Source organism: Fistularia commersonii, chromosome 14 (assembly GCF_037954325.1).
Source record: "Fistularia commersonii isolate RoL2024-O1a breed Wild chromosome 14, RoL_Fcom_v1.0, whole genome shotgun sequence".
NCBI lineage: Eukaryota > Metazoa > Chordata > Actinopteri > Syngnathiformes > Fistulariidae > Fistularia > Fistularia commersonii.
Window position 1 is genome coordinate 3599345 of NC_141297.1, and position 19110 is coordinate 3618454.

General features: G+C 47.7%; 2 protein-coding genes across 7 annotated transcripts; one reads left to right on the top strand and one right to left on the bottom strand.

The window, feature by feature from the left end:
- Positions 1–1515: 1515 nt before the first annotated feature.
- LOC147226919 (deoxyribonuclease-1-like 2) lies at positions 1516–11887 on the bottom strand. 6 transcript variants are annotated; one of them, XM_086159386.1, is made up of 10 exons: positions 11744–11886; positions 6887–7052; positions 6047–6135; positions 5628–5639; positions 3795–3878; positions 3333–3430; positions 3080–3192; positions 2784–2941; positions 2597–2693; positions 1516–2332 (listed from the first exon to the last, which is right to left on the bottom strand). In XM_086159386.1, exons 2-10 carry the CDS (start codon positions 7043–7045, stop codon positions 2210–2212), a joined length of 933 nt encoding a protein of 310 aa, XP_086015512.1. In that variant the 5' UTR covers positions 7046–7052; positions 11744–11886; the 3' UTR covers positions 1516–2209. The 6 variants fall into 6 exon arrangements, with proteins under 6 accessions (XP_086015512.1, XP_086015514.1, XP_086015517.1 ...); XM_086159388.1 differs by having other exon boundaries at positions 11633–11768; XM_086159391.1 differs by lacking the exon at positions 11744–11886 and adding an exon at positions 11498–11519.
- A 270-nt stretch (positions 11888–12157) lies between these two features.
- Positions 12158–18375, top strand: snx21 (sorting nexin family member 21). Its single transcript, XM_086159394.1, has 6 exons — positions 12158–12564; positions 13555–13886; positions 15366–15547; positions 15661–15802; positions 15887–16052; positions 16172–18375. The coding sequence occupies exons 2-6, from the start codon at positions 13568–13570 to the stop codon at positions 16623–16625; spliced, it is 1263 nt and encodes a 420-aa protein (XP_086015520.1). The 5' UTR covers positions 12158–12564; positions 13555–13567; the 3' UTR covers positions 16626–18375.
- The last annotated feature ends 735 nt before the right edge of the window (positions 18376–19110 follow it).

Consider the following 19110-nt stretch of genomic DNA (forward strand, 5'->3'; position numbering starts at 1 on the left):
GGGAAGACCTGCAGGGAAAAGAAAAAATTTAGAAAAAATTGAAAGTGACAATAAATGCTCGAAATTGCTAGAAAAACTGTTGTTGCGGTAAACGACTTAAAAGTAGGTGGTAGTTGTGAAAAAAATCTCCAATATCTCAAAACCGTAGGTAGTTAAAGATTATTTTGGCTGGCAGGCAACGTTTCTTATTTTATTTTTATACGCGGGCCAACTAGACATCAAGCAATTTGAACAAAAAGAAAAATGGCAATTCAAATAGTTTGGCATTTTATTTCAATTTTAAAATCATTCATGATCATATAAATGTGCCAATATTACTTTGTACGTAACCATCCATAAAAAAAATGAAACACGTGAAAAAACAATGAGGAGTTTCTAAATTCATTATTGATTGAAAACACTTATTAAAATATTTAAAGAAAATAATTTGGCGGGCCGTAGAAAAAGAAAAACGGGCCGGTTGTGGCCCGAAAAACGCCCAGGTCGGATATAGATAGTCGTGCGTATGAGGGAAAGAGAGATCCATCTTCCTTAACATAAAGGATCTCCGCTATTAAAACTTGGTCTCCCTCGTTGGTGGAACAAGTTGTTCTGGAATCAGGAAGCTGCTGGAGGACAGCGACATCTACCGGACAGGAGGTATCCTGCAGTGGGTGTTCAGTTACTGAGTAGAGAAAACTGTTGCAGTGAAGGAATCTAGTTCTGCTGGTTATGAATCTGCACTGTGTGTGTATGTGTGTGTGTTATATTTGAATTAACCAAAGGGTCACAAATGGCAGGCCAGAGAAGTAGTTAAACTGGTGCAGGACATGTATGCTCGCTGTGAGACAGTGGTACGGTGTGCTGTAGGGGTAACAGAAAAGTTCAAGGTGAAGGTGGGACTCCATCAGGGATCAGCTTTGAGCCCCTTCTTGTTTGCAATGGTGATGGACAGGCTGACAGATGAGGTTAGACAGGAATCCCCATGGAGCCTGATGTTTGCAGATGACATTGTGATCTGTAGTGAGAGCAGACAACAGGTATAGGAAAATCTAGAGAGGTGGAGGTATGCTCTGGAAAGGAGAGGAATGAAAGTTAGTCGCAGCAAGGTAGAATTTATTTATGTGTGTGAATGAGAGGAACTCGGGTGGAACGGTGAGGCTACAGGGAGTGGAGATCAAGAAGCTGGAGGATTTCAGGAACTTAGGGTCAACAGTCCAGAGCGACGGAGAGTGTGGAAAAGAGGTGAAGAGACGGGTCCAAGCAGGTTGGAATGGGTGGAGAAAAGTGTCAGGGGTACTATGTGATAGAAGATTATCGGCCAGAATGAAAGGAAAGGTGGACAAGACAGGTCTCGAGGAAGACCAGAGGGAAGATTTATGGACGTAGTGAGAGGATATGAAGGTAGTTGGTGTGAGAGAGGAGGATACAGAGAATAGGGTTAGATGGAGAAAGTTGACTCGCTTCGGCGACCCCTGAAGGGAAAAGCCAAAAGAAGTCACAAATGGCAGGCAGAAGTAAAAAGACAATCCAGTAATAGTAAAATCTTTTATTTATAACAATCAACCAGTTTTTGTAGACAGAACAAAAGCTCTTGAACAACGTTTTAAATACAATAATTCCCGACTTTAAAAAAAACAACAACACACAATTCATCCAACATTCCCGTGTTGATCTAATCACATTTGTTTCCAGAATGGGAGACAGAACAATAAGAAACGTCTTCCTTTAAAATCCGCAACAGATGAGCAAAAATGACGGAGATTGGTGTGAAAAATTCACGATAAAACTCTGGATTATTTACACTAGGAACAGGAAGCCCGGGTCTGGTCTGCACCTCCAGAATAAAGCGGCAGCTCCAGCAGCACCGCAAAGCTATTTGGCACTTTATCTTAGATTCGCCCGCACGGAAACCTGAGCTTTACAGAAATAAATGTTAGAATTGATGGAGTCAAACCAGCTCATTTGGTTGCATTCTTTGTCATTTTCCCTTTGTTTTTAAATATTTGTTTTTCTCTTTTCGTTTTCTCCTCCTCCTCTTCTGCCCCGTTTGGAAAAGCCGCATATTAGACAGTTATTTCCTGGTTATTACAACCGAACGTTCATCTTTGGGGTGATTGTTTTCCTCATAAACATCAAATTAAACATTAGCTCTTGAGATATATTGATTGTGGATCATTTCTTTTCCATGATAAAAAAAAAGTCCGAGACGCGGCGGCGGGTGAAAGGGTCACAGGGAGAGCCGCAGGGCGAGGGCGGCGGCCAGGAGGCCCAGGAGTGGCGAGGCCTGCAGGAGAGGGCTGGAGCTCTTCAGCTCCACCCTCACAGGATAGTGGTCGCTCACCTCCAGCACCTGCAGACACAAACACATCAGCTTGGGTTGGAAAAAAAATAAAAAATAATTTTATTTATTTTTTATCCTACTGTTTATACAATTTTCTACTATTATTTATTATTGTTATATTTTTCTTGTATCTCTGGCACAACAATTTCCTTCGGGATAAATAAACTTGTTTTATTCTTATTTCGAATGTCTTTCTGCAAAGAAGCTGAGTGTGTCTGTGTGTGTGTGTGTGTGTGTGTGTGTGTGTGTGTGTGCACATGCCAGGTGACACACCTTACTCCTGGTAATTTTGAAGTCCAGGCCAAAGTTGAAGATGCCGGCGGAAAACGGCTTGATGCCCTTCAGGAAGGTTTCACCGAACACCACGATCCTGCAACCACACACACACACACACACACACACACACACACGTGACGCACTGACACTGCCACCCGTGGGTGGTTCCTCTGCGGGTCCTCACCGGTCGTAGGCGCAAGACATTTCCTCGGAGACGGTGGTGTCCACCTTGTCCCCGATCAGCCAGGAGAAGGTCGTGTTGGAGAACAGTCGGATGTTCTTGCGGTCCCGTCTGGTCATGTAGGCGCAGCTGGCGTGGAAATCTCCCAGGAACATCACGTTCTACACACACACACACACACACACATACGCAGATGCGCCCTTTAAATCAAGTGTGACAGGCCCGTCACACTGGTTCTGCACGACCAAGTTGTTCTTCATGCCTTCTTCTGTCCTCTGGATTTGAATGCTGAACCTCACCGTGTTCTTCCACTTCTTCAGAACCTCCAGGAAGACGTCGTAGAGTCGGTCCATCTCCTGCACGGCCTGGCTGGGTTCGGCCCGAAGGGGAACCAGGACAAAGGTTTTGATGGCTGGGGAGACAGTAGGAAGAGCCAGGGTTACAATTGGTCATGTAGGAAACAGGACGACATTCACGTTGTTCTATCAAATCAAAATATCTGTTTTTTTTTTGGTCGGATCGGGGTCAGAGGTCACGTTCTGTTGGACTGACCGGTGTGTTTGCTCTGGAACTGGACAGCAAACGGAGGTCTGGTAAAGTGCTGGTTGCTCGGGTGCTGGTACTGCCCCGTCTCGTTCACCCTCTCCTTCCTAGAGGCGAGAACGTCAGATGCAGAGCAGAAGATGAAATGGAACCGCGGGGGATCCTTTGTCGCTTATAACTGGAAAAGGAAGCCGTCTCAAAGTGTAGTGTTTTAAAAAGGAGTACTTGAGTACTTTTCCATCACGACCCGTTTGCTGTCTGCCGCCCTTCTCATCGTGCGATCGCAATCAGACCGTGAAAGATAAGGAGATTACATTTGGACGGTGGCGTCCCTCAGGGTTCAACTCTTGGTCCCTTTTTCTTATTTGTGTGTTCGCGTCAACTTGTATAAGATTCAAAGGAGATCCAATTCGGTTTTAAATGTTTCCCTTCAGGGACCGACGCCCGTCCGGGTGTTTGTCCGAGTCTCACCTGTAGATGAAGACGTACTGCTCCTTCTTGTCCGTCGGCCCCAGACTCTGGCTGGACAGCGAGTTGTAGTTGTAACCCTCATACCTCCAGATTAACAGACAAGCTGGTTAGTTACCTCGGGACAAGAACCCCGTCTTAAGTCAGTCATTCACCTGCGGATCTCGGTTTTTTTCACAGATTCATTCATTCATTCATTTGATTGGCTCATACGGACAGAGCAAATGTTTGTGTCCGTTGGGACATGCGGCCCACAAACACTTGCAGAACCGACGTTCTGTCACATGTCCCGCACCTCGGCGTGGGTTAGCAAATGGATTTTTAAACGTCTGTCCGACATTTGTTGTCAAAACCTTCACGGCAGTAACTTCAAAATGAAATCTACGAGGTGGAAGAGGAGCGGGTGTTACATCGAAACCTCCATCCCAGAACCGCACCGGTCTAACTGCCGCATCACAAGTTTTTTCACATCTATCGACCAATCGGACGAGGCGGGTGGAATCATGTGATCTGCGCGAAGACTTCACCAGGAAGAAACACGACTGCCTGTATCCAAAACAGAACCGGGGTCCGGGAAGGTTCTGAGGGAACAATCCAGGGACCAGGAGAAGAAGAAACTAGCCTTTAAAAGCATCTTGCAAGACACTGGGGTGGTTAGTCATTTCTCCTGGTCGCCATAGAAACATGGAGACTTCCCGTTTCAGCTCCAGGCGTTCTCCATGTTCTGTGTGTTTCTGGGTTCAGTCCTCAGCTCGAATCAGCCATCCCCCTCCACCGCATTCCCCCGATCGAATCCTCGGCACTTTATTTTAGAAGCCTGAGCACAGGTGACTGTCAACATACCCGCCTCCGAGCACATCGCACCGGTCTTTAGGCAGAGACGGGAAGTACGGAAACTGCTCGGTCAGAGGAGAAAGTAGAAAAGCACCAACGCCGCCTGCAGATGTTCACTGTCTCAGCATCGCAAGATGTACAAGGAATCACTTGGATGAAAAACAACTGACGCAAACAGACCGGTGAATCCCGATCGCTTCGATTTGCAGGGCTGACGCAGATTCCTTTTCGGGGTCTTGCGGTTGCCGGTGTAATGTTAGCCGCCTGCGCTAACCAGATGTGCCAAACACTGGATTTTCCAAATCCTGGCTCGTGTTTTATTTTGAACTTATCTAGAGAGACATCCTGACGGAGCAGTTTCCTCCGGCACTTCCTTTGACTTTCAGAGTAAAAGCCTGAATGATTTCTGGTTCGAGATGGGTGACCATCTAGATCACGTGTCAAACTCAAGGCCCGCGGGCCAAACGTTGCCCACCACGTCATTTAACGCGGCCCGGGAGAACCTCTTAAAAGGTCTGATTGTCTTAAAATAAGTCAAACACATGCATTGACCATACACTACATGTCCCAATTTAGAAATACAAATGCCTAGGAAGAGAAAAGTTGATGCAGATGGAAGGCTGTTTCAAGAAAGATGGGAATGGATATGGAACATTTTGGATTTGAATGAGTCATAAATTCAGAGTAATTTAACATTAAGGAGTAGTTACAATGATTTCACATTACATTTGGGTATATTTAATTACATTTATACTGATACCGTGACCCTTTGAGGGCAACCATTCTGCTGACGTGGCTTTCGGTGAAACTGAGTTTGACATCCCTGATCCAGATTAAACCGGGATTATTTGAGGTGCATTTAAGGGGGGGGGGGTCACGACCGGTCTCCGGTTCGACCCGGTTGACAGTCAGCTGACCAAAAATAGAGTGCTTGCGGCAGATTAGTCACGTGATTGTTGATTAGTGGCCCCTGTGGAGGGGACGGGGTTCTGCATGCCGTACCTGTGGGGCTCCCTGTGGGGTGGCGGGCGGCGGGCAGCGGACGGACACACGCATGCGGTGGCCGACATGAAATAATGGACAGACGGTTAGTGTTAGCGGACGACAGCGTTCATCATCAAGACGTTCCCGGGGTCAAAGGTCGCGGTCATGGGTGGCGCTCATGCAAAAACGTTGTGAATATCAACTTCCATTTAGGATTCAAGTGGGTTTTTCATCCAGAGTGGTTCACGTTGTGGCCGGCGGCGGGCGCTACGCTCTGCCCACCCACGTGCGCGGTGACGTCGTTAGCTAAAGTTCACTGAATCCTGCCCGTGTCCACATCCTCCAAACTCTGAGTCCACACCTCCATCTTTTCACATGAAGTTATAATTATTCCGTTAATATTATGTCCCCGGCAGGGTCAGTGCCTTCCACTGTACCTGTTGAGCGACGCTAGCAGGGTCTTGATGGCCGATCCGTCCGGGTCGTTCACCTCCTGCAGGAGGGTGATGTCGCAGCGCGCCAGGACCTGCGGCAGGAAGTCACACATCACTGAGAAGCAGCCTCGGCTGGCACCTAAAGTGTCCAGTAGGGGGCGCTAGTCATTAGCTTGTGACCTCCCTGTCATTGTGCGATGACATGACAACCTGCGTCGGGACGCTTCAATAAAAAGACCCGATATTTCTGTTTACCGTATTGAAGAAGGGAAGGAAAAAATGTAAAATAAAGAATTAAATGATTACTTTAAGTTTGAGATGAGATACTACCACGGTACAATAATTTGGTAATAATCAAAAATACTGCATTGCGGAACAATGCTAATGCTACAGAGAAGCTAAATCCAGGAATGTCACAAGACTAAAACTATAGTTTAAACTATATTATAACTATAAACTAAACTATACTATAAATTATACAAGACTATAACTATATCACGTAAATATTGCAATACTAAGATTGTACAATCATACTGTGATGGTTATAACAAGTTTGCGATCCTAATATCCTATGATTATGAAGGATGTGATCACAACAGTGAAGTTACGGTGTAACAGTCACAAGATGGTGTTATTACAGTGTTTTATTTGTTTTTGATCCTTAGCCACTTACATTAGAATACTAGGATATGTAGTGTTTTTTGAAATTCTGACATGTTATTACAACATCACAGGGTTTTGACAGCTGTGTGTCACTGCAACCGATGGACCCACCCACCCAAATTGGTATGAATGTGTATGTGTCTGTGTGTGTGTGTGTGTGTGTGTGTGCATGCGTCCTACCCGCGTCAGAGTGTGCAAGACTGTGTAATCCGTTATCTTCTCGGAGTTGAAGTTCTCCAAGTTGTAGGCGCAGATCTGGAAGCCTGACACCACCGCTCCCCCGAGCCAGGTGCTGAGGAAGAGTAAGGGGAAAGGAAGGCGAGGAGAGCGCCACCTCATGGTCGATCTGCAGACAGAGGAGATGAACACACGTCCACGGTGAGTTGACCCAAGCTCTTTCTTCTTCGCCACACCAACAGCTAGCTGGTTGACATCCTTTAAAACACCCAGGGACCCGTTCAGGGAGCACTGGGATCACAACAATCTCCGGCGCCCTTAGTCTACCTCTTTAAAAACTCAGGTACGTATCCTAAAGAGTTCAAATGAGCAATCAGTCCCAGGCTGGAGATGAAAATGGATCTCCGTGATTGGGATGGAGTCACGGGGAGATCCAACCTGAGATGGCGTCTTCTGGACTTGGATAGAGAAAGGTCATTTTAGAGTCAGAGGGGTCTAAACAAGGGAGGAGAGGTCAACACAGGCGCAACAACCCGTGAGTGTGAACCGTGGGGACAGAACATCTGATCGTAGCCTCGAACCAGGACTATCTTCCTCGGGTGAAGAAAGTGACTTTGTGACAAACACCAAACGCATTTTCAAAAACTCACTTCCAGCTTTTTACCCAGTTCAGTTTGGGCGTGAGGAACAGGAAGCAGCACGTGATCATGTCAAGAAGAGGAGTGAGGATCAGCACTTCTCTTTACCATGAATCCGCAAACAAGGCCTGCAGTATTTTGAGTTCTACCTAGTGTGTGAAAGTACACCCTTAGTCGCTTTCGTAAGGTAGGAACTTTTTGCAGTTCACAGACCCTTTTCAGGAACTGGGTCATTTCTTGGTGCACTCAGAATACAGAGGAAGCAGACACCACCGACACTAGCTGCTCTAACCACGGCACCACGGTCTCGCTACTTTTCCATCGAAACTCAAATGTCATCGGTGCTTGGTGGAACTCCTAAGCCACATCTGTTACCAGATACTTGTTGCAGACTGCAGAGCGTCATTTTTAAAAACTTTTACGATCACCGGTTGGCTGTTTACTTGCGAAAACGAAGAGGTCCAAGCTATGCCACAGAGGGGTTTCCAGGGGTTTCCAAGTTAGCTGATGGTGGGGTTCTTCCCACAGCAAAGCAGAGCACGGAGAAGATAAAAACACGTCAAGCCATCTGATAGTTCATGGTTATTATTCCCGGCACGCAGGACTGTTGTCCTCTTCTGATTAAGCTGTTTTTGAGTGTGCCGCTTTCGGTGCACATTGCAGATCCTTGTGTCTCACCAGGTCCCCTTACTCCCGGTTAGCATGTAAAAGTAAATGTTCCCCTGGAGCACGCTAGCTTGACAGTTCTTAGAAGTGCGTTTCTGTGCAAAGGTAGCTAACGACCGATCCTTTAGGTGACCAGAGCAGGCCGTCCTAGCGGAGAGTGCAACTCACATTGAGTTGCTGACACTATAGAATTAGTAATGACCCTCAGGGAAGCGGGTCAACACAGCAGAGGCGTCCGATCTGTCTCCATCATCTAAAACAGACAAAGACGCCGCAGTAAAAAGCTACTGATTTGCATTGAAAGAGAAAAGCGCCTCGATTCTAAAGCGGAAACCCCGTTTCAGCCTCGGCTTCTTTGCAGATTGAAAATGAGGTAGTGGTCAGTCCAGACACCACCAGAGGTAAACCACCTCTGTATCATCTCAAGAATGGATACTGAGGGCAGCATTTGTGGCCGCTTAATGGAATTGGAAAACATCATCTCAGTCTTGTCTGCATTGAGACCGAGTTCCAGGTGAGGTGATGCGTGCTGCACAGCAACAGGGGTTTTTTGCAGGGGAGCTGATCCACAGCAGGAAATCACTGTGTCATCAACATAAAGAGGCACATTTAGCATCGATACAAATAATAGCACAGAACCCTGCGGCGCCCCTTGTGGACGGCAACTCCTTTAGAACAGTGTTTCCCAACCTTTTTTGAGCTACGGCACATATTTTACATTAGAAAAATCACACGGCACACCACCAAATATATATGTCAAAAACATTTTTTAACAAATTAGAATGAATCCGTGGTCTCAATTTACTGAGTGTGAAATCTAATATATCTAATATCTGTAGATTTGTCAAGTTGCAATGGAAATTTCCCACTGATGTGCAACTTTTCCAGAACACTTTTTGCAATGTCTTAAGACATGTCATCAATATGTCTGAAAATGGTATTATTTGAGAGAACTGGCTATTTCTTTATCAACGCCAGAGCCGAGCATTTCTTCTACAATGATTCTGCCGGCAAGTAGTATTAATGTTTTGCTACGATGTGTGGTTGTTTGGATTTAGAGATGAGTTCAGAAACTTTGTAGCAGCTTTCACTGCTTTCTCACTCGTCTTGGTAGTTTTCAACCATGCTGCCTGTTTGTTTACGCAGATACAAGTACTTTTTATACTAAAAATGTATCACGCAAAGCGTCACTAATCACTCCGATACACTGATGCACAGGTTAATTCACTACCCGTTGCCATGGAATGGGCACGCTGCCCACATAGACATAGGAAGACACATTATTTGCGTTTGATAAAATATTTTGGACCAATCAGGTGAAAGTGGGCATTTTTCCACAGCACACCTGATGATCTCTCACAGCACAGCGGTTGGGAAACACTGATTTAGAACACGGACCATCATATCTAATGCTCTGAGTCCTGTCACAGAGATGGTCTGGGAACAGCAACTGCATGCTCTGAGAGTACGACATGATGTCCAAATTTTAAAATATAATGGTTTTCAGTGTCGATTTGGAAGGGAGTCGCCGAAAGGCAAAGAACCAGACCACCAGGGGCAACTTGGGGGTCAATGTCTTGCCTGAGGGTACTTCGGCATGCGGACAGGAGGAGCCGGGGATCAAACCGCCAACCTTTAGATAGAAGGGATCCCTGCTTCACTTGCTTCTGAAGCCATGTTGATATTTCAATAACACTGGACTATAAAAAGAAAGCTCAACAACTCTTCAAATTTTGACCAGCGCTGACCAATTAGATACCCGTTGATTAGTTCAAATCCCCGGATCCTCCTCTTTTAACGAAGGGAGAACATGAGACGATTTCTATGCGGAGAGTTTCATTTCCCCCATCATGAGGTTAAAAAGGCTTTTGATGCAAAGTCAGGATTTGTAAAATCAGGTCCTTCAGATTTTCTATAATCTAAAGCTTGAGGGGCTTCGAGAACTTCCTGAATGGAGACAGGTAGAAAACTGAAAGACTCACCAGTGGACATTGGGGAGCACTATGCTGGGTTTCCCAGCGAGTCATACAAGGAGCCAGAAGATAGAAAATGCTTGTTGAAACCATTTCAAACCTCCATTCTATCACAGAAAGGAACAGAATCCCGTCATCTTCCTGTTTCTGACCTTAAACCAACTCTTTGACCACTTTGGTAACCAACCCTCAAAACTCTCGTAGGCAATACCGCCAATCTGGCAAACATCCTGGTCACCTGTTCGCGTAATTCCAAGGTAAATCAACCGATTTCGGGTGAGTGTAGGCCTCCGCCTGCAAAGGGTGCTGTGAAACCCGATACAGCGTGTGTGCGAGTTGGCGGCGGCGGTAGCAGTACATGTGGTCACAAGTCGTGATGCAAATGTCCTCCGTGGTATGCAGAATGCAGCGGTACCTTCCCCACAGCTGAGAAAAGACCTCCACTGGGACACCAGAGTTGATTGATGCCTCTCACAAACGTAACGTCTCTTCAGTCCAGAAAGTTTTAGAAGGTCTATAAGATTCTGATTCTCGGAGCAGCTGAAGGGCAACCTTGTCTGCGAGTCCTTAACCAGCCGCCACCAATCAGAACTACATAACCGCGCCTGTGTGTGTCTGTGTGGGGATGTGTGTGTGTGTCTGTGAGTGCAGTGACATGCCGCAACTTGTTTCGAACCTTGCCTGTCATTTGAGTCTCGTCAGCTCAGCGTCTCACCAAACCAAAATAGGGACAATACCCACCCAGTCTTCCACTTCTAAAATCTTTCTAGGCCTAACAGCAGCGCCCTTAACCTTACTACTCACCCCGTAACATGTTACACCCTCTTTGCTGGATCCGTCACACCCTCCGAAACACTCCTGAGAATCTTCCCCTTCCTTCTCCTTGCTCCACCCTGTCATGTGTGTTCCTCCCACAGTCATATCTGGTTGGGCCGGTAAAGTGGCTTCTTCTCACCCCCTGTGTCACCGCGATCACTGATCTCTGCCTGGGTGGGCGTTTTAGGCTCCGCGTCCGTCTCAGAAAGCATTTTCCATGAAAATGTGACATCACGGGTTTACCGTCAGTGAAATACTGTTCCTTCAAGAACGTCTAGTCACTGCATCGCCAACAAAACCAGGTTCTAGTCTGGGGATCATCAAGGATCTGACACATGGTCACGGATTCCCCTCAGGGTTCTTCAGGGAAAGCGTAGTGTGCACCAGACGTTGGATCGGTCGGTCCCTTCCCTGGGAGGGGGGCTGAACCGGTCTCGGGTCCACCGCAACCTCCAAGCCTCAATAAGTCCCTTCTGTCAAGAATGTGCAAACACCTGAACCGAACGAGAAGGGACTATCACCTGGAGCAATGCGGACGGGATAAATCCTGCTTTTCGTCCCTGACGAGTCTTTCAAAACAGCCTCTTTGTTCCGCAAAAAAAAAAAAAAAAAAATCAATCATTCTCCACACCATGACTCATCTGGTAATCAGTTACCTGAGCGAGCACCTGTCTGGTGAGGGCAACCGATTCACCTGAAAATCCAGGGGAAGCTCCCTGTGACCAGAGCAGGTGAAGTTCTCCAAGAATAGAAAGCCGCTTCCTTACCTGCGGCGAGTGAACGGGCGGTTCCGATCTGCGAGGAATGTCTGCTAATGTTCCACTTGTTTGTGCAAGTGTGGGGACAGAAGGCAGTGCTCTTCATGTGGGCGTCACATCACGGCCTGGCCCGCCCCCTCCTCACCTGGGACCTGCATTCAAGGCCGCTGGGACAGATCAGCTTTTTGTGCACCAGAAAGGATTATAACTCATTTTCAGTGTTTTTTTTTTTTTGTGGTCATAAAAAATGAAAAATGATCAACAGTCAATTGGATTAAATTTGGGAGAAAAAAAAACAATTACAGGAAGTAGAAAAAAATTATATTTTCTCCAGGAACTGGACACTTTAGGGAAATCCTGGGAAAGTTACAACCGGTGCGATTCCCCTTCTCACCACTAGGTGGCGCTGTTTCACCGATATTCCTGGAAACACGGTGCTGAACCTGAAAGTCCCGACCCGAAACGGGGTCGGCGTTCCGGAGGCAAGGCAGGGTTGTGTAAGCGGGTTTTATTCCTGGGGGGGGGGATTTAAACCCCACTGGCAGTTAGAAGTTTCATTTTCCCAACGCGGTAAACCGCCCGCTAAACCGGCTTCAAATCCCCCACCTTCCACCCCGTCTCCCGGATCCCAGCCAAGCCCTCCCCGCCTCCTCCGGTACCGAGCGGACGGAGCGGATCTGTCCACCTCCGCTTCCCAGGGATCCGAGTCACTTCCACCGTGTTTCCCGGAGACGTCCGGTCCCGGTGCTGAGACCTGCGCAAAACTCTCTCCCCATTCAGAGAGCGGAGATGGAGGACGAACCGCGGGGACCGTGAGCCCGGCAGTCCGGGTGAGTTTTTTGGCTGGGACGCGGGGACGTGAACGCACCGGAGGTCTGACAAGCCCAACTTGTTAGCTTGTTTGCTAACTTCGAGACTACTCGGCCAACGGGTTTAGCCATTAGCAGCCACGCAGGGTGTGTGTGTGTGTGTGTGTGTTTGAATGTGTGTGTGTTTGTGTGAACAGGAATTTAAACAGAATACCGGACTTTTTACGTTTCAAGCGTCGAGAGAACGAGTTTAATATCCGCTACCGAACGGAATGTAAAGGTTGAAACGACAAAACGAAGGGGAAAAAAAAAACCTACAAAGTTGTTAGCTTGCCCGCTAACTTTACGGGATTAGCCTAGTTGGCAGCGTTTTTTAACGGGAACACTCGCGATAGTTGACTTTTATTCTCGCGTTAAGTGGAGAATAAACAACAACAACCTGGAAAGGTAATCATTAACGGGTCGATGTGGTGCCTTCAAGGACGCCTCGGAAATTCCACACCTCCCCTGTTGTACGCCCCTGTCGGCCAAATCCAAGGAAAGAAGTTTCCTTGGATTTCATGAAAGATAGATTTTTGGTTATTATATTATAGATTTTTGACTTTGGATCAGATATTCAAGGAAAATGATGGAGATGTTGCCCTCAAAGCGACGCCTGAGGTATTTGAAACAGTTAAGCAGCAGGTTCGGAAGAAGAAGAAGAAGAAGAAGAAGAAGGAGATGGAGCACGGTGAGCAGGATGAAGGCTCTCGTTTCCACTCTGGTTTATTTATGAAGCACAGCGTTTCCATTCAGTGACCGGAGGCGCTGGAACCAGAGCCTACGCACACATTCATCGTCACACTGACATATTGACACACATTCACAGACACACTCTTAACAACGGGGCTCAGTCTGGACTGATCAACCTGGTGCCTTCAGCCGATGTCCTCATCCAACCCTTCCTGGGTCTCACCTGTCCGGCCTACGGACTCCTCCCATATTTCAAGAAATAATTAAAAGTGTCTCCAGGCCAGGCGGAGTCATGGCGACGAGGCTGCTGGACCGCCTGAAGCGCTCGCTGTTCAAGGAGGGCCAGGGGACGGGGCCCGAGAAGCAGCAGGAGGGGGAAGAGGAGGAGGAGGAGGAGGAGGAAGAGGACAGGGAGGCGCAGGAGGAGCTTCTGGACGCCGAGCTGGAGGAGGAGGAGGAGTGCGTGAGCGAGAGGCTCGGGGGGACGCTGTGCTTCGACAGCGAGGGAGCGGCGGAGGAGGCGGCGGATGGCGGGGGCGACGGGCCCGACGGGCCCGACAGCGACTCCGACTTCCTGGGGGAGTCGACGGAGGAGGGGCCCAGCAGCACAGGTGAGGAGGGGGACCAAATGTGGACGGCTTCTCGCTTCTAGATTATCGATCTTAGCTGAAAACAAGCGTCCTCTTCTTCCCGGCACACCGATCATTGACTAATTGATTATTGATCATTGACTAATTGATTATTGATTAAGTCATTATTGACGAGTTGATATCAGACATAGGGAAACAGAGTAAAAGAGGCCCACTGGGAGTCTTCCTAGACAACTTTCCAAAGGATGAACAGATGAGGAAGGTCCTTCTAGAGCTCGGAAGGAGAACATACATTTCAGTTGTCGGGTTCTCCGGTTCTGTGTTTGCTCCTGCTCGGAGCTGAGGAACAGCTTCAGAGGGGCAGAACATGACGGAGAACCTGATTCTGAGATGAAGACCAATCAGTAAGAGAGGCACCTGAAAAGATTTCAGTGCTCATGCACACACACACACACACACACACACACACACACACACACACACACGCCGTCTAAATGTTGAAGGTGTGTTAAAGTCCATTTTAGCCTGATTCCCCCCCAGCACTTCCTCCAGAAAATCAGCTCCCCGGCGGGCGCGCACACACACACACACACACACGTACTTTGTCACATCATTTGTACTTTTTGCTGTAGAAAAGAGACGACGTTGCTTTTGTTTTGTTTGTTTTTTTTTCCTCAAAATAATCAAGACTTTCAAGGTAAAATGGACAGGAAGATCATAGAAAACAATAATGCCATTGTTCTGAAAATACATAGAAAATAATGATGAAATTATTTCAGAATAACAAGGAAAACAATAACGTAATTGGACTGGAATAACAGTAACTTGTGTTGTCCTCATTCTGAAATAACCAAGAAAAAAAATGTCATTATTTCAGAATAACAGAGGAAATAAATGATTTGATTGTTCTAGAGCCGCAGAGAAAATGATTTGGTATTCTACAACCCCAACCAGAGAAAAATATATTATTTTAGATTTATGGAAAATAATGATTACGTTGTTCGAAAACAAAAAATGTCATTATTCTAGAACAGAAAAAAGATGCCATTCTAGAGCAAAAGAAACAGTGGTGTTGTTATTCTAGAACAACAGGGGAACAAAGTGGTTTCATGATTCTAGAAAAACAGAAATGTTATTTTGTTGTTTTAGAACAGTAACATGATGTGGTTACTCTAGAACAAAAGAAAAAAGTTAATTAAAAAAAAAAAAGTTTTTCCAGAAAACATGAAAATGATGACATTGTTTTTCTGGAATAAGAAAGAAACAAATGTCATGATTCTACAATAACAAAACAATTATGTCATCGGTCTAGACATTTTTAGAAGGGCTTCTTTGAAATGTTGAGATAATCAATGTAAGGTTTGGGTCCGTGATGTGGTTTATCGATTCTCCGTCAAGGGAAGTGACAGGAATCCGCTCACACACACACACACACAAATAGTACATTTGCACACACACACTTGGAGGTCATGGATCACACGCCCTCTCTCTTTCCTGTAGACGTCAGCCCTGCTGGTCCGTCACTGTCCAGTCAGCTGACGCGCCACCTGCAGGACAGCTGGAGGAGCCTGCGGGGTCCGGCCGCAGACCCCGCCCACTCCGGCGGGCGGCGCCACACAGACGCGCTGCTGTTCGAGGTGACGGACGCCAGCGTGGTTCAGGACGGGTCGGCCAAATACGTGGTGAGTCGGCAGTGGCAGCCACATCATCTGCAGAAAAACACACCCTGTCCTGAGGCCACCAGGATTAGTTAAAGAATTAATGAACTACTGTGTGTGTGTGTGTGTGTGTCCAGCTCTACACCATCCATGTCATCCAGTCAGGGGGAAGCGACAAAACCCCCGCCATCCTCACCCGCCGCTACTCGGACTTCCAGCGCCTCCACGCGACTCTGCGGCGTAACCATGGGGACCAGATGGAGCGGGTGTGTTTCCCACGTGAGTGCGTCCGCCGGGCAACTTGTGTGTGAGTGTGTGTGTGTGTCTTAAGTGTCATTGTGCCACAATGTGCGTGCCCCGCAGGAAAGAAGCTGCGCAGGAACTTCACGGCGGAGACCATCGCCAAGAGGAGCCGGGCCTTCGAGCAGTACCTGTCCCACCTGTGCTCCCTGCCCGGCCTGGAGGCGGCGCTGTGCATCCGCCACTTCTTCTACCTGAGCGACCTGCAGACGGGCCAGCTGCTCATCAGGTAGCGCACGCAACCTCCAACCTAACACTCGTTTTATGTCACGTCGACGACGCGCTTTGGTCGAAGGCTCGAAAAAAAACTGCACACGTCGGTGAGGGAGTGTTTGTTGTCTCCTCGAGGGTCGGACGCCACCAGGAGGCGCTGGGCCCGCTGCTCAACGCCAAGAGACTGCAGACCAAGCTGGGCTGGGCTAGTTTCTGCGGCGACAAGGCCCCGCCCCCGGCCTCTTCCCATTGGCTCTTCACCCTGGTGGGGCTGTCGAGCTGCTTCCAGGAGGTGGAGCAGCTGGAGGAGGCGCGCGACCACTGCGACCTGGCCCTCCGCGTGCTGACGCCGCCGGAGGCTCCGCCCGCCGCCGCCGAGAAGCCGGCGCCCTTCCGAAAGCCCCACCCCCTCCTGCTGCCGCTGCTGCGGGCGGTGGTCCGGCTCTGCTGGCAGACGGGGAAGGACAAGCGGCGGTGGGAGGAGCTTCTGCAGCAGTTGGAGGAGCAGGGGGCGGAGCCTGACCACCAGCCCGGCATCCGAGAGTTTCTGGTCAAACACGACCTGCAGGAGAGCGAGGCAGAGTGCTAACACACACACACACACCTTCACACACACACACAGGCTGTGGAACACAATCAGCTACACGAGAGTCGAGAATAAAGTGGAAAATATATTTATACTTTTTTAAAAGCTCGAAAGGGAAAGATGCTACGATATCGGATCATCAATATGAAACGTCCGAAAACTATATCAGTTCCAGCAGTCCAACATTTAATCGTCACGCTTGTGGATGGAATGCTGTATTTTATAAAGGGATATTTGTCAAATAAAATTAAATAATTTAAATTTTTTTAGCTCCTCCTCTTCATGTCGGATAATACAGATATGGACAGAGATGAAGGGAAAGGAAATGTAGATAAGATGTAAATAGAAATGCGCAGATATCCTTTATATTACGAGGAAAATGTCCGAACACATTTCCAGGTTTTTCCAGGTCCTAGTTCTCGCGTGAGATCATTTGGCCTGGAAACCAAAAACATCTTTCCACTTTATTCTTGAAATTCTTCCGTCGTTCTTCCTCGCTCGCTCGCTCCCGGAGGACGACGCTGCCGAACCTCTAAAAACAAAACAAAACCCTGAAATGTAGCAGGGAGTTGCTGCTGCCGCCCTTCGTGACGTCACAAAGGGAAACCGAAATCCCCAGGGACGCCATCTTGGTTCTTCGGGCCAGTGATTGACACGGAGAGACCTCTAGTGGCGATGTTACGTATTGCAAACAAAAAAAAGCCACTCCAATAGCCGACGGTGGCCTTCAGGTTTGAGTACCAGAACACCCCGAAAAAATCAGAGTTCCCCATTTTGTAAAGCCGAGGAGGCCGAGATCAAGTCGAGGACAATCCAATCAAATACCAGTTGATGTGACCGTTTGAGATTGGAGATCGAAAAGCTGGAAATTCACATAGAACCGCGATGTTGTTTTAAGAAAGAACGTTCTCACTCCATCAAAGCATCGGGGTTCTGTGGAAGGAACCGTCTTTCACCAAACGGAACAGCCAGGTTCCTCATCTAGGAGATGGAAACACAAGGCAACCTCAAACCTCCACCTCAAACCACTCAGACCGTTCTTCAGAACCTGCACTTTGAGAACCAAGAACCCTCTAGAACCGCCACCACGTTCTCCAGAAGGCAGAACGTCTCCCAATCAGCACGAACCAGAGGAGCACCTCTCCTACAACAGTAGCAAAACACACACACACACACACGTGTATCTATACACAACACACACTTGTATACGTGCAGACTCTTACAGGCATGCTTACCACCCCCCCCCCCCCCCCCCCACACACACACACACACACACTCACACACCTGTAGCAACTGTCATTAGTTCCTGTCCTCAGAAATGTTGACGGAGCATGGTTGCCATGGCGACCGCCGGTTACCGCGATCTGTGACGTCAAGATGTGATCTTCACCAGAGGCGGCTTAAAGAAAAAGAAGCGGGAGAAAGGTTGAGCGAAGGTGCAAAGTGAAAACGGCCAGACGGAGCTCTGGAAGAGAAATATCTGGACTCGGATTTGGAAAACTCCGAGCCTCGCTGCAGGTCGTTTTCCGCCGAGGAACGTTGCGTCACGGCGGAGAACCTTCGGCAGCCCGGAGAACCTCAGCCATCAGGTCAAGCACCTAACCTTTGACCTCTGACCCGCTGCTGCTGAACAGAAACTCCATCAGTATTGTTTTCTCTCAGACCCCCCCCTCGATTTCATGACAAATATCAATGCATGTCACGGTTTTGGATTTTGCTTTGACATAAAATAAAATAATAACACAATCTCTACCCATTTCCTCTTGTTTGTTACACATTTATTACAAGGATGGGTCGGAAAAATGTACAAACTATAGGTGTGTTTATTTGCCATTTGCAGAAATTTGTCAGGTGTGTGTGTGTTTGTCTCTTTAAAAAACTTTCAAAATGAAATGTTTCAGATTCTTCATATTGAAATTTTAAATATTTATGTATTTTTTTGTTTTAGCAGGAACTTCAGGCCAGTGTGCGTGTGTGTCGGTTTGCTTTCCCCTCTTCAACTGCAGACCAATTGTGATGTCACTTCCTGTCCCAGCCAGACATCGTCAGCAGAGCCACCGTATTCTTCTGCGATTCGGAGACATTAGACTCAGGTTCCTCAGCTGTTTTTTTAAATATTAAGATGGAATAATTTTACATTTTCATTCATTTCTGGTTTTGGTCCCATGTGTGTGTGTGTGTGTGTGTCTGTGGTTTGTGTTAAATGTACTGTTTTGAATCTGCCGACCAAGGAGGTGTAATACCAGCTGTTGACCAGCAGGGGGCGCCCCGCCTCGGCCCAGCAGGATGAGCGATGACGCATGTTCCCTCAGATTCCATCAGTCAGGTTCTCCAGTGCTCACTCTCTTACCAGCAAAGTAGGTGCTAACCCCCCCCCCGACTGCAAATCACAACCCATCACTCTTCCGCTAAACGTCATCATGGGGATGAAGCCTGGAGTGCGTGAGAGCGGCTGCCATAGGAACGTCAGTTGCCATGGCGACGGTCA

Bases quoted from the DNA above. Each gene is read 5' to 3' on its own strand.
- LOC147226919 (XM_086159386.1), bottom strand. From the start codon at position 7,045: ATGAGGTGGCGCTCTCCTCGCCTTCCTTTCCCCTTACTCTTCCTCAGC. The intron at 6,136-6,886 runs GTAGGACGCATG...TTCCTGCCGCAG, and splicing joins TCTTGCACACTCTGACGCGG to GTCCTGGCGCGCTGCGACAT. The intron at 2,333-2,596 runs GTGTGTCACCTG...TTGTGTCTGCAG, and splicing joins TCAAAATTACCAGGAGTAAG to GTGCTGGAGGTGAGCGACCA.
- snx21 (XM_086159394.1), top strand. From the start codon at position 13,568: ATGGCGACGAGGCTGCTGGACCGCCTGAAGCGCTCGCTGTTCAAGGAG. The intron at 13,887-15,365 runs GTGAGGAGGGGG...TCTTTCCTGTAG, and splicing joins GGAGGGGCCCAGCAGCACAG to ACGTCAGCCCTGCTGGTCCG. The intron at 16,053-16,171 runs GTAGCGCACGCA...TGTCTCCTCGAG, and splicing joins ACGGGCCAGCTGCTCATCAG to GGTCGGACGCCACCAGGAGG.